This window comes from Sardina pilchardus, chromosome 18 (genome assembly GCF_963854185.1).
Source record: "Sardina pilchardus chromosome 18, fSarPil1.1, whole genome shotgun sequence".
Classification (NCBI taxonomy): Eukaryota; Metazoa; Chordata; class Actinopteri; order Clupeiformes; family Clupeidae; genus Sardina; species Sardina pilchardus.
This window is the reverse complement of record NC_085011.1, coordinates 28,070,123-28,082,622: the sequence shown is the minus strand read 5'-3', so window position 1 is coordinate 28,082,622 and position 12,500 is coordinate 28,070,123. Positions and strand designations below refer to the sequence as shown.

At 50.9% G+C, this 12,500-nt stretch overlaps 1 protein-coding gene across 4 annotated transcripts in view; it reads right to left on the bottom strand.

Moving 5' to 3' along the window:
- The window catches only part of macrod2 (mono-ADP ribosylhydrolase 2), a 537,441-nt gene that overhangs the window by 394,859 nt on the left and 130,082 nt on the right, over positions 1–12,500 (bottom strand). For all 4 annotated transcript variants that reach the window (XR_009936258.1, XM_062520021.1, XM_062520023.1 and 1 more), the window contains exon 4: positions 6,096–6,125. Coding sequence is in view for 3 of the 4 variants with exons in the window: in XM_062520021.1 (XP_062376005.1) it covers positions 6,096–6,125 (30 nt within the window). In the remaining variant the exon portion in view is untranslated. The remainder of the gene's footprint in view (positions 1–6,095; positions 6,126–12,500) is intronic.

Here is a 12,500-nt window from a genome sequence, read left to right as displayed (position 1 = left end):
ACCGTGTCCACAAAGCACAGACGGCTCTAAAGCATTTTAAAAGCAGAGGCCAGATAGCTCAGGCTGTGTGCCTCCCAAGAAATCGATAGACGGACAATAGAGGCAAGAAGGCAGCAAAGGTAACCGGCCACTTCCTGGACAAAATCCGCGTGCAAGAGGGTACAAGGAAGCCGCATGCAAAACAGAGAGAGCCGCGTTTGTTTCAGGCAATTTCACAAAAACAAAGAAGATAATCTTCAGATGTTAATGCACCATGCTGCTTATAATCCCAGGTATCAATGGGCTGGTTCAAGGTGTGAAAAAGCAATTTCAAAAGCTATTGCTTGGATACAATGCTTCTGTGCCCTCCACCGCCACACACTTTCAACAGCGACAGAGAGAGAAATAAGCGATTCCTCCTGCAGGCAAGAGAGGGGAGTGTGTGTGTGTGTGTTGGAAATGCGCGCAGTCTAATTTCTTTTTTGTACCAGTGCGCACATGACAGGAGCCGTGCGCCTCACCCTGCGTGAAGAATGCCACACAGCCAGTCAACTGGCAGGCAGAAAAATAAGATCACGCAAACAGGCTGGAAAAAAGAACGAAAGAAGGAAGGAAAGGAACAAAAGAAAGAAAGAAAGACAGATAAGATTCATTCTGTTTTTTTTTATTATTATTATTCCCAACCTCCAAATCATGCTGATCTCCATGATGCTGAGTCCACTTCTGTAATGCGGTGGGGCATCAAGGCCAGTCGTGTAGTGGCCAGAGTACTGACCACAACATGGGCCCTGAGTCCCCGATGGTAGAGTACATACAGGCTTTCCTGACCATAAGGTCTTGGCTCCACCAGGTCAGTCAGCAATCTTTAAAATCTCAAAATCTTTAAATCAGGTTTCTATGGCCATGTATACTTGCGTATATAAGGAATTTGGTCTCTGTATCTATCCCATCCGTGGATTAGTGAACACACAGCGTGAACACACAGTGAGGTGAAGCACACACTAACCCAGAGCAGTGAGTTGCCTTGCTACAGCGGCGCTTGGGAGCAGTGAGGGGATAGGTGCCTTGCTCAAGGGCACTTCAGCCATGGATGAGGGCATAGGAGAGCAGTGCTCAACCACTTCCTCCACCAACATTTTTCATAGTGGTCGGGGATCGAACCGGCAAACTTCGGTTACAAATCCGAAACAGCTGCCCAAGTGAAGCATTGGTCCGTTTGTGGAGCGTTAAGAATAGTTTTAGAAGACTAATTTCTCCGAGCGTAGGTGCCACCATCACATCTGGTGCAGCCAGCTCCATTGATTCCAGTGGAAGCTGAAGGTTGCAGAGGAGGACGCTTCAGTTCCATGCCCAGTGCAGCCGGCACGTAGCACGGACACAAAAGGGTCCGCATCCTCCTGAACTTTTAGGAGGGGTGCCGAGGGTGAGGAGGGTGAGGAGGGTGAGGGGGTGGCGGGCGATTTGTTTGGGTGGTCCAGCGCAAGCCAGCCGCTAAACGGCGAAGCGCTTCTGTTGAGAATGGTAATGAGCCCATTTCCTGCTCCTCTGGACGCACACATCAAAGAGGCCCGACTGGTGCAGCCCCTCTGGCTCGGCCTCCACACCATTATACTATTATGCCCCAGCGGCAACAGAGAGAGAGTGTGTGTGTGTTACTGTGTGTGTGTGTGTGTGTGTGTGTGTGTACTGTATGTGTATCGGGGGGGGGGGGGGGGTTAGTGTGTATCAGAGAGAAAGGGAGGGAGAGAAAGTAATTGTGTGTGTGTGTGTGTGTGTGTGTGTGTGTGTTATTTACATTAGCTAAGATTCAGCTGGGACTGTGTCAACATGCAGCAATGTTGCTGAATCACCCCACATCTCCTGATCTCTCTGTGAGGGGTTGACTTTAACCTCCTGCTAGCAGTGATGAGGTTTTCTGCTTGCTTGTGTTGTGTGTGTGTGTGTGTGTGTGTGTGTGTGTGTGTGTGTGTGTGTGTGAGAGAGAGAGAGTGTGAGTGTGTGTGTGCAAGACAGTGAGAGGGAGAGAGGGAGAGAGTGTGTGTTTGGGTGTGTGTGTGTGTGTGTGTGTGTGTGTGTGCTTGCTAGAGTGCCCTGCATCTGTGTTGTTATTGTCTTTCTTGAGGATCGTCATGTCTCCTGACCACAACAGGAAGTGAGAGTGACGCAGTCCATTAGCGTGCAGGACGGAGCGGGTGGACGAGGGGTCTGTGGTCCCGTCTACTCCCCACTTCATAATCAAACGGATCAGAACAAACACACACACACACACACACACACCGCCAGGATCAGCAATTGACTGCATGACCGGAGGCACCAACCCAGCCTCTAGAGCCTTGGGTAGGGCATTCTCACACACGCACACACATATGCATGTACACACACACACACACACACACACACGCACACACACATACACACGCACTTACTAAGGCCTAACTGGCCTTTCAGTCTCCAACATGCCAAATGGAGTGAGAAACCAAGTATTAAAAGCTTCCCCCGAGAAAAACTGAGTGTCTCACCAAGCATAGCAATACACACACAAACAAACACACAAAAAACAAGCAAACACACACACACACACACAAAACAAGCAAGCACACACACACACACACACACACACACACACACACACACACAGACACACAGGAGGTGGGGGAGTAAGTAAACAATAGTACAAGGGATACAGAACTGTGAGCATGAGATGTAGGTAGCTGGAGCTCAAGTGGAGATAAGGAACACCAACAAAGCACTAGACACCCCTACACACACACCCCGACACACACACACCCCGAAACACACACACACACACACACACACACACACACACACACACCAATCACAGAGATGGAGCTGTCACAGCTGGAGGTCCTCAGTACCAAACAGACACTGAGGAGAGGAGGAGAGGAAAGAGGAGAGAGGAGAAAGGAGAGAGGAGGAGAGGAAAGGGGAGAGGAGGAGAGAAGAGGTAGAGAGAGGAGGAGAGGAAAGAGGCAGAGGAGTGGAGGGGAGAGAGTGGAGGGAGGGGAAGAGGAGGAATAAGCAGGTTTGTGTATCAGCCACCCAGCAGTGATAGGGTAGGGCCCAGATAAAGCCACCTAAGGCACACAAAAGATAAAAGCAGCACAAGCAGGCGCTTTGTTGTGTTTTCCCCTCCACTGAAACAGGGGGAGACAGAGGAGAAAGGCCAGCTGGATTAAGAAGAGAGGCTTTGGAGATGATGATCAAATAAAGAAAGAAAGAAATGATTGAGCGTGCTCTGGGTGGCGGGCAATCACATCTAGCACTCCCTCCCTAACATACACACACACACACACACACACACACACACACACACACACACACACACACACACACACACACACACACGCACACACACACACACACAAACACACTGTCCAACATCGGCCCTTAGATGGAGCTCCACTGGTTTGCCAGAGAACACGGAGCCAAACCCAAATCCCGGAGCAGACGTTCCGGTGCATTCCAGCGGTGTGGGGTTCCGGGCAGCGCGACGGGAATTGGGAAACCGTGGGCTGATTCAGAAACGCTGCCGCGCTGGATCGGAATACTCAACCCATCATATCATGCTTGCAGGGTTAATTGGCTTTCGAGAATTACCATCAGGGAAAAGCAATTAGCGAAGACAATGCTCTTGATGTGGGCTTTGATTAGGGTCTCATCGGTGGAAACGCGCTACAATGAAGCGCTTTCATCTGGGATCTCGCTGTGTCTGCAACCATAGGAGTCGAAAATAATCTGACACGTCTCAAATTGTTTTTACACTGTTTTCTCACAAGAAAAAGTAATCGCTTGCAGGGCTGCTCTTGCAGTTCCTATTGCAGGGAATAAAAAGAGAGCCCTATTTGGATGGTGGGTTTTTGTAACTGCTAAACCTCCAGAGAGGTCCCTACTCTCTTTCTCTCTCTCTCTCTCTCTCTCTCTCTCTCTCTCTCTCTCTCTCTCTCTCTCTCTCTCTCTCTCTATCCCCCTCTCTGTCTCTCTCCCTCTCCTCTCACCCGACTAAATCATTGAGGAAAACTGAAAGCCCAATCTGGTGGAATGTGCCAGGGCGCCAAAAAGAAAACAATTACGTGGTCGTAATGAGAAAGAAATTACCTCTGCTGCCTCTTGCGTTGTGACCAATCAATGAACTGCGAGCATGATGACTCGCGGCGGGATAACGATCTGGGGGCCGGCGTCGTCAATGACACCGGGGCATATCAGCGGCTCATCAAGAGGGCGCCCATACGGGGCCGTATTTCAGGGACAGTTATGGCCTGCAGTAACGCGCATGTGAATGACTTGTGCAGTAGATCATGAGAGGATGTGTGTGTGTGTGTGTGTGTGTGTGTGTGTTCAGCCGTGCGCGTGTGTGTGTGTGTGTGTGTGTGTGTGCGCTCAATCTGGCTGAGTGTGTAGTAGTGAATATGAGTGCGTGTGGGTGCGTGTGGGTGCGTGTGGGTGTGTGTGAGAGAGACCTCTGAACTCAATCAGGCGACCACATATTTCTGCTAAGACACAACTGTTCTGGAGGCTCAGGCTGGCCGCTGATAAAGATCATGTCTGAAGACCTCATCGCTACAATGACCAGAAGGGCCCAGAGCCCTGACCCGAGTTCAGATGAGAGAAAAGGCAAAAGCACTTGGCGTGGCGTGATTTGATATGGGCAGAGTATCTGAACCGCTAATTGCCTTCTCACACTGTGGAGGGAAAAAAAGAAATATGCACACTGAGCTGGAAGATTGGCGTTCATGATGGGGGGAATCACTCAGCTCAGAGAGAGAGAGAGAGAGAGAGAGAAACAGAGAGAGAAACAGAGAGAGAGAGAGGGAGCGAGAGAGAGAGGGAGGCCCTGGTCACTCCAGAGCACAGATGGATAAACAAAGGATTGGGTGGCTGAGGAGAATAAAAATGACCCAGTTTCATTATCTCATGACTGCCGAGTGTCATCAGATGTGCTGTGCTCCCCATATCCAAAAATCCGCTGAATAATTGGGTTGATTTTTTCCCTTCTTGCTTTCTTTTTTCTTCCCTTTTGTCTGCTTCCCTCCTCTCTCTCTCACACACACACACACACACACACACACACACACACACACACACACACACACACACAGACAGAAACACACACACCCTCCTCCTTTGCTTCAGCACTGCTCAGTGGAATGATTATCTCCATCATGTCAGCGAGTATGCAGGAAAAAAAGAAAAGAAAGAAAAGAAAATGCAAAAGGAGAGAGAGAGAGAGAGAGAGAGAGAGAGAGAGAGAGGCTTGGTCTCTGCCACTCACACGCCCAACCACTCCGATCTCTTCCGGCCGTAACTGATGGCAACGTGCTCTGATAGAGTGCCGCTAAGTCACGGCGGCGGTTCTGGGCCGCGGCTACGGCCTGGTCGAGGGTCGGCGGAGAGGCCAGCCTTTACACACATGAGACAGCGTGAGACTAAGACGGACACACGCCCAAAACATGAAGGCAAGCCACAGAGTCTAGTCTAGTCTGAGCACTGGCATAGGATATGTGTGTCCTGGAAGCATTACAAATAGAACTCTCGCATAACATACATCAAGAAAGATAGAGTAAGAGAAGAGAGAAAGGAAGAAAGGAAGGAAGAAAGAAAGAAAGAACGAAAGACAGAAAGAAAGAAAAGTAGTATGAAAGAGACCATTTATTTGTTTAAAGCACTATTAACATTCCATTTAAAATATTCAGTCTTGTTCAGCTGCTGAGAGCACAGACTGATGGCCAATATTGAGGTGATGCTTAAATGTCTGGTGGAAACTACAGTAGAACAGTGGTAGAGTACAGGATTTACCAGAACAGGGAGGATGGTATGTGAGGGAGGGAAAAGAAAGGGAGAAGGAGAGAGAGAGAGAGAGAGAGAGAGAGAGAGAGAGAGAGAGAGAGAGAGAGAGAGAAGAGAAAGGGAGAGAGAAAAAACAACTGAATAGGATAGGAAACGTGAGAAAGTTAAGGAAACACTCAAATGTGAAAGACGTCAAGGAAACACTCAAAGGGTGAAAGAGCAAGAGTGAGCAGCAGAAGAAAGAAAACAGAATCCCGCCCTCAGAGCTGGGAGGAATTTGCAGAAACAAATAAGAGAGATATGACACTCACCTCCTCCGCCGCCCAGTAGACTGGAGTTAGCTGTGGGAGAGAAGGAGAAACAGATCAGAGTGAATCAAAGCTGTTTATGAAGCAACCGACACCAAGCGGCAGCATGGCCACTAGAGCAACTTGCCAATTCCTGCCGAATGTGTTACACAGAAAAAGTCAAACAGGCATATCAAACAAATGTTATATCTTTACAACTTGTTTATATTTCTCCTTTTTTTTTGTTTGATCTTGTTGCCACAGCAGCAACAGCTGTGATCAATAAGCATGCCGCCATATCACAGCCAAGCTATCAGTACAGCAGAGAAGCTCTCTCTCCCTCCCTCTCTCTATCCCTCTCTACCCCCTCTCTCTCTCTCTCTGTTCTGGGGAGGGCTGTGAGGCGGGTGGGCAGAAGGGCTGTCTAGCGTTAGCTGTCAGTGTTGAGTGTGATGCATTAAGTGTCTAACCAGCGAGTGGGAGCGGTGACTGAGCAGCCTAAACATCTCTTTGATGCTGTGTTTCACATCCCTGATGGCACGGCTAAGAGGCCTGGGCTGAGCACTCAAAACACACTCCACGCTCCATGTGGACACACACACACACACACACACACACACTTCAGCTCACTGTCATACACTTAAGAACGCATAGGTAGACACCCACACCCACACCCACACACACACACACACACAGACACACACACACACACACACACACACACAAAGTAGGCATGTACCAACATCTACACACACTCAGACGCTCACACACACAAATACACACAGACACAGACACACAGACACACACACACAAACAGAGACGCACACCAAGATAAAGCCTCTAAAAACAGCTGGACAAAGTGGGCCTGTGTTATTGCGTTCTCTGATATGACAATCAGCTCTCTCCAAACACTCATTAATTATCCTCATTGGTCCCGCCTGGCCCAGTGACTCCTAGTGCCTCCAGAGCTGCCCTGCATCCAGCCCGCACCGGTTCATCCCAAGGTAACGGGCGAGGTAAGGAGCCCTGCAGAACCCACCGCTTACAGGGAGAGAGAGAGAAAGAGAGAGAGAGAGAGAGAGAGAAATATCTCGAAAATAAGAACGTAGGCTCGTCTGTTCGCCCCGTTCGATGAGGCGCTTGGCCCGAGTGTTGTCTCTCTCCGTGAATGCGCGGCAGAGGAAAGATTAGCAAAGGATTAAAGAGCCGCCATTAATTTGGGCCGTGCAGGGAGAAAAAAAAAAAGCCCGTACACCGGGCAGGAGCTGGAGGAGGAGTTCAGATAGAGGGCACGGCAAAACCCTCAGCACTATCGAGCTTCCCCATTTCCTGCCACTCGATACAGAACTGCACGGCAGAAGAAAACAGCTGTAAACACAGACACTGCACCCGCATATCTCCAAAATAGCGTCAAACGGGACACCACTGATACAGGGGGGTGGTGGTGGTGGCGAAAAAAAAAAACAAGTTTCATGAGCCAAATCCTTTGTATCAAACACACAGACAGTAGGTCTCACACAAAAGAAAGTGCTGAAGTACGTGTTGGATGGCACCCCGTTTCCACACCTTTCCACCGGGCCATTGTGAGCGAGCGGACCCCGCGGGCTGGTCCCTGTGAGGGCCGGGCAGGACAATGAGCGTGACGGCCGCTGATAGAATGCGCATGTCATCGGGCCGAGCCTTTGTTGCGCCCACACTGCACACAGAGCAAGGCAAACAGAGGGCCAGAAACGATCTGCTGGTGTTTTTACTGAATCACTGCTGCTTTTTCAGTGCTGAAAGAGACACTATGGCTTGTATTTCTTTTGGCCTCGTGATGTGTATTCACAATAGTGGTTTCTAGGCTCTGGGTAGCTTAGGGAAGTAAAACAACTGCAGCTCCAATACGCTGCGAGGTGACAATAAGCTAATCTGACCGCAGATATATAAGATGCATTAAAACCACAGGCGCTATCAGCCTCTGGTGTGTGTGTGTGTGGAGTTGAGCTCTTTTAATCTATACCAGGAACCACAACAGTGGTCAGCGACAGATAAGCAAGTTGCATTTTAGCAAGTTGTGTCTGTTCTGTAAGTTCCTGCCCCCCCCCACCCTTCCCCCCATCCTGGCATGGTGTTACTTGGCCCCCACACTGACAACATTATTTTCAATCAGCGGCGGTGCCAAAGGTTTCTCTGCTTGATCTGTCATTATCTGGTTGCAATCTCCAAGCACCTCAAATGAAATTATTAATGGCCACCGTGAGCTCTCTTACACGAAGCCGAGGCGCCATCCTGTTATTGAAATATGAAGAGAGCCCAGGCCTAATTATCCTCCATTATGGAAATCGCCTTCATTTATTCCGCGGCTAATCGGGGAAGAAGTCACGGGAGCTAATCAATTGGCCACCATCCTGATGCGGCGGGAAATGTCAGCGCCCAAACAATGAAGAACACACACTTCCATAAGCTCTCCATCTCCCACTCTTTCTGAAATACCCTCTGAAATACTCTTCTTTTTTCTTCCTTTTTTCCCCCACATTTGCTCATTTATTCTTTCTGCTTCTGTTTGTCTGTCTTTCTTCCCACCACTCTCTCTCTCTCTCTCTCTCTCTCCCCCCCCCCCCTCTCTCTCTAAGCCTCTTTTATTTGCTAAAAAAAACCAGCTGAACTACTGCTATAAGGCCTCTCTAAGGGAACTGTGTCAAAGGCATGTTTCTAGAGAGACAGAGAGGAAAAACAAAAACAAGGTCGCGTGTTCCGTTTCTCTTCCTCTTCTTCCTAATTCTCTTTTAACATTTCTTATGATGTGAATCAAAAGGCGAGCGAGCGGGCCTCTTCTCTTCTCATCTCATCCCCCCCTCCTTATCTGTTTTTCCACAGAGGTGCACACACTGGGGTAGCTATATACACACACCACTAAGAGGGAAAAAAAGAAACCTGTTACCTTCACAGTGAGGAGGAAGTCCCCCCACACACACCCCCCCCTCCTCCTCCACTCCTGCCACTGCTATAGATATCAAGGGAGATATTAAACTCCCTCCGAATGGATGGGGAGTCAGCCCTGCCGATGCCTGATCAAGAGGAGCCGAGCACCACACTAATGGGAAACAGCTGAGCCAAACAGAGGAAAGTGGTAGGCCTTTATGCGCATGGAACATTTATACACCCTGCCATGGTGGGGAGGACGTGGAGGTGTGTGTGTGTGTGCGTGCGTGCGTGCGTGCGTGCGTGCGTGTGCGTGTGTGTGTGTGTGTGTGAGAACAAGGTGCAACTGGCCTCTCGCAGGCCTGATTGGAGCTGACGGGCTCCCAGCGCCGGGTCCAAAATGAGTCCAAGTAAAAGGCCCATATTAGGCCAGGGTTTGAGTCGCCGATGCAGATTTGATTGGGTGTTATTAATCATCTTCCCCCCCTAACCTCCGCGCTGTCCATGTGCTGTCCCAAGCCACAACCACATGCTCCTGAACAGGAGATGGGAGCCAGAGAGGAGAGTGGAGGTAAGAGTTAGGGGTAGAGAGAGAGAGAGAGAGAGAGAGAGAGAAGAGAAGAGGAGAAGAAAGAGGAAAGAAGAAAAAGATAAAGGAAGGAAGGGAGAGATAGAGAAGCAGAGAGTGAGAAAGAAAGGAAGATAATGACAGAAAGAGAGAGAGAGAGAGAGAAAAAAAGAGAGAAACAGAGTGAGTGAGAGAGAAAGGAAGATAATGACCGAGAGAAAGAGAGAGGGACACAGAGAGAGAGACAGGAGCAGAGAGCGAGGCTCAGTTGTGGTGCGCGTGCACCGAGAGCTTTGTGTGTGAGGACGAGCCAGGAGCCAGAGGCCTGTGAGCGGGGCCCATTATCTCCCACTGAGCCCGGGCTGTCATGGACACCGGCCGGCGGGAGCCGTGGATGTTTTGTTCTGATTCTGGAGTGTTTAGGCGAGAGCCACATCCGCCTGCTGCCATGGAGGACAAGAGGGAGGCCGAAGCAGAGAGAGAGAGAGAGAAAAGAGAAGAAGAAAAGAGAGAGGGAGAGAGAGAGAGGGGAGAGGGAGAATAAACTACGACATCCTCTCCTGTTTCTGTGCCTGCCAGCACCTTCCCTTGGGAGCTCTTCCAATCAAAACCATCCAAGGCAAACAAACACACACACACACACACACACACACACACACACACACACACACACAGCTGAACAAAACCTCCTCTAACACCAGCCCTAGACACTATAATGGCCCTCCAGTGAAAGGCTGCTATGTGGGGCTTATTCAGCAGCAGTTCTTATCTCTCCCAATAACAGCCACTTCCTCCAGTCGCACTGATGACCCAATCTGGCCAGAGGGCAGCAGGTCACACTGGGCCTCTGAGTGGGAGACTACTCTCGTTTTTAGTGGACAAACACACCTGCGTTTGGACGAATACAATGCACGCAGGCACGTATACACACATACACACACACATACAGACACACAGACACACACACAGTGCAGGAAACAGAGGCCGCACTCCGACGTGACGGCCACGACAGCCTCACAGGAAATGGAGGATGAATTGGTTCCTGTGCGAGCCGAGGCTTCCCTGTCGAGCGGAGAGACCTGTCCACGGCAGATAAGGCAGCAGGACGAACGTGCTCATCTCAGGCATGTGCCGGGACACCCCCGACTGAGGGGGTTGGGGGGGGGGGGGGGGGGCGGGATGCCGCCCGCTGCCAGGGTCATAAATCGTGGCGCTGGCCGGCGGTTTCCTGCGTCTCGCGGGGGGGCGTCCCAGCCGGTGATGTTGGCCTACTCAGCGGAGAGCGCCTGCGGGGTCGTAAATCCTCCGTAACGGCAGCGGCAAGCGCGAGCAGAGACGCAAGAGGCAGGGGCCACCCCGCCGTCGTTAGTCCGGCGTCAGGCGGGAGGGAGCGGGTGAGTGAAGTCACACCTGGGCTCTGCGTGGAACCTTCCCACCACATTCCACCCACTTCCTGCTCGCCCTTTGAACTCACTCATGACACACAGCGTCCAAATGCCCCACTGGAAAAGGAAAAGGCAGGAACTGGGGGGTGGGGTGTATTTATGGTCCATTTGCTACTACTTATGGGTACATAATGGACATTATTTTAGGATGTGGACTCACTATAGTGTGGGCATTACTAACTCTTGTAGGAGCAGGACATGTCTTATTTATGACATGACAGTGCACTGTGGACAGGGTTTCCCCTCACATCTGGACTGGGGCTGCGCACCATTGCCCACAGTGCTCCCTATGCAGAGAGGCAATTGGCTAGCTTGGCTGAGTTTCCTTCGGCAGCAAGAATGGGGAGGATAAGACGTCCAGGCTGTCCGATAGGTGGGGGGTCGTTGGGGAGACGGGACCTCTGGCTGGGTGGCTGTCCGAGCCGCTGTGTGTCCAGGGGTGAATCGGGGTAGCTGACCCTCAGGGGGTAGCTCTTGCATGCTCACCGCTGTTTTCCCAGCAGACTGTCTGGACTGTTTTTAGATGAGGGTTGTTAAATCCACATTTATATTTTAGCAAACTTCGTCTCCGTGTTGTGTGTCTGTGTGTGTGTGTATCTGGGCTCGTCATTGAAGGACCGTGTCTGGCCCTTTAAGGCATCTAAGGCCGGCGACAAACTCAGCCCCTCATCCAACAAAACTAAAAAAGAGTGGAGCTCTTGCATCCTGCTACAACTCACTGCTCCCAGCGCACAGGAACAAGGCCTGGCTGGGAGGCTGGAAGCTTCTGCTTTGTTTTTGTGTGGAGCGCGGAGCAGTTCCAGGTCAAGAGGCAGCACGTGTGTGTGTGTGTGTGTGTGTGTGTGTATGTGTGTGTCCATATCTGTGTGTGTGTGTGTGTGTGTGTGTGTGTGTATAACATGAGTAACGGTGGCCCGCGGTCACACGGCTGAGTGAGGGACCGCTAACGCTGTGCCCGCGTTCGCCCAGCGGAGGGTAAACACAGGCCCTGGCACCACGCTCCCGTGCCCCTGCCACCCCCGCCAGTCGAGCCCAGAAGCTTCCGCTGAACACTCCGCTGGTTCCAGCCGCGGCATCGCTCCGCCGCCAAGGCCATGGCACTTCCTCCTCCGCGCTGTAGTGACACAGCAAAAGTCAGCTGGGCAACACATCTTCCCTCCCAAAGCCTCGACACTCTGTTAGCCGCCGACGGAGCAGAGAGAGACGGACAGCAACAAAGGGATTCTTCTGCTGGACATCTTTTCTATTCCGCTAAATTATGGGTAATCGGTCAATTTTTAAAACTCTCTTTCAGACAGAAAGACTTAAGCTCTTTTTTTTTTGTTGTTGCATAAAAAATGGTGGCAAAGGTCTCCCAGGTGGGAGAGCCAGAGTGCGCTGAGGCGGGGAGAGGTATTTGACAGTCGTTAGGCGCCGCTCCTCTTAAGCGCTGGCCGGAGTCAAGGCTGTGTCAAATATTGTGGCTGAACTCTCCGGCTGGCTGAGTGGAGGGAGGGCGTGTGAAGTCTCAGC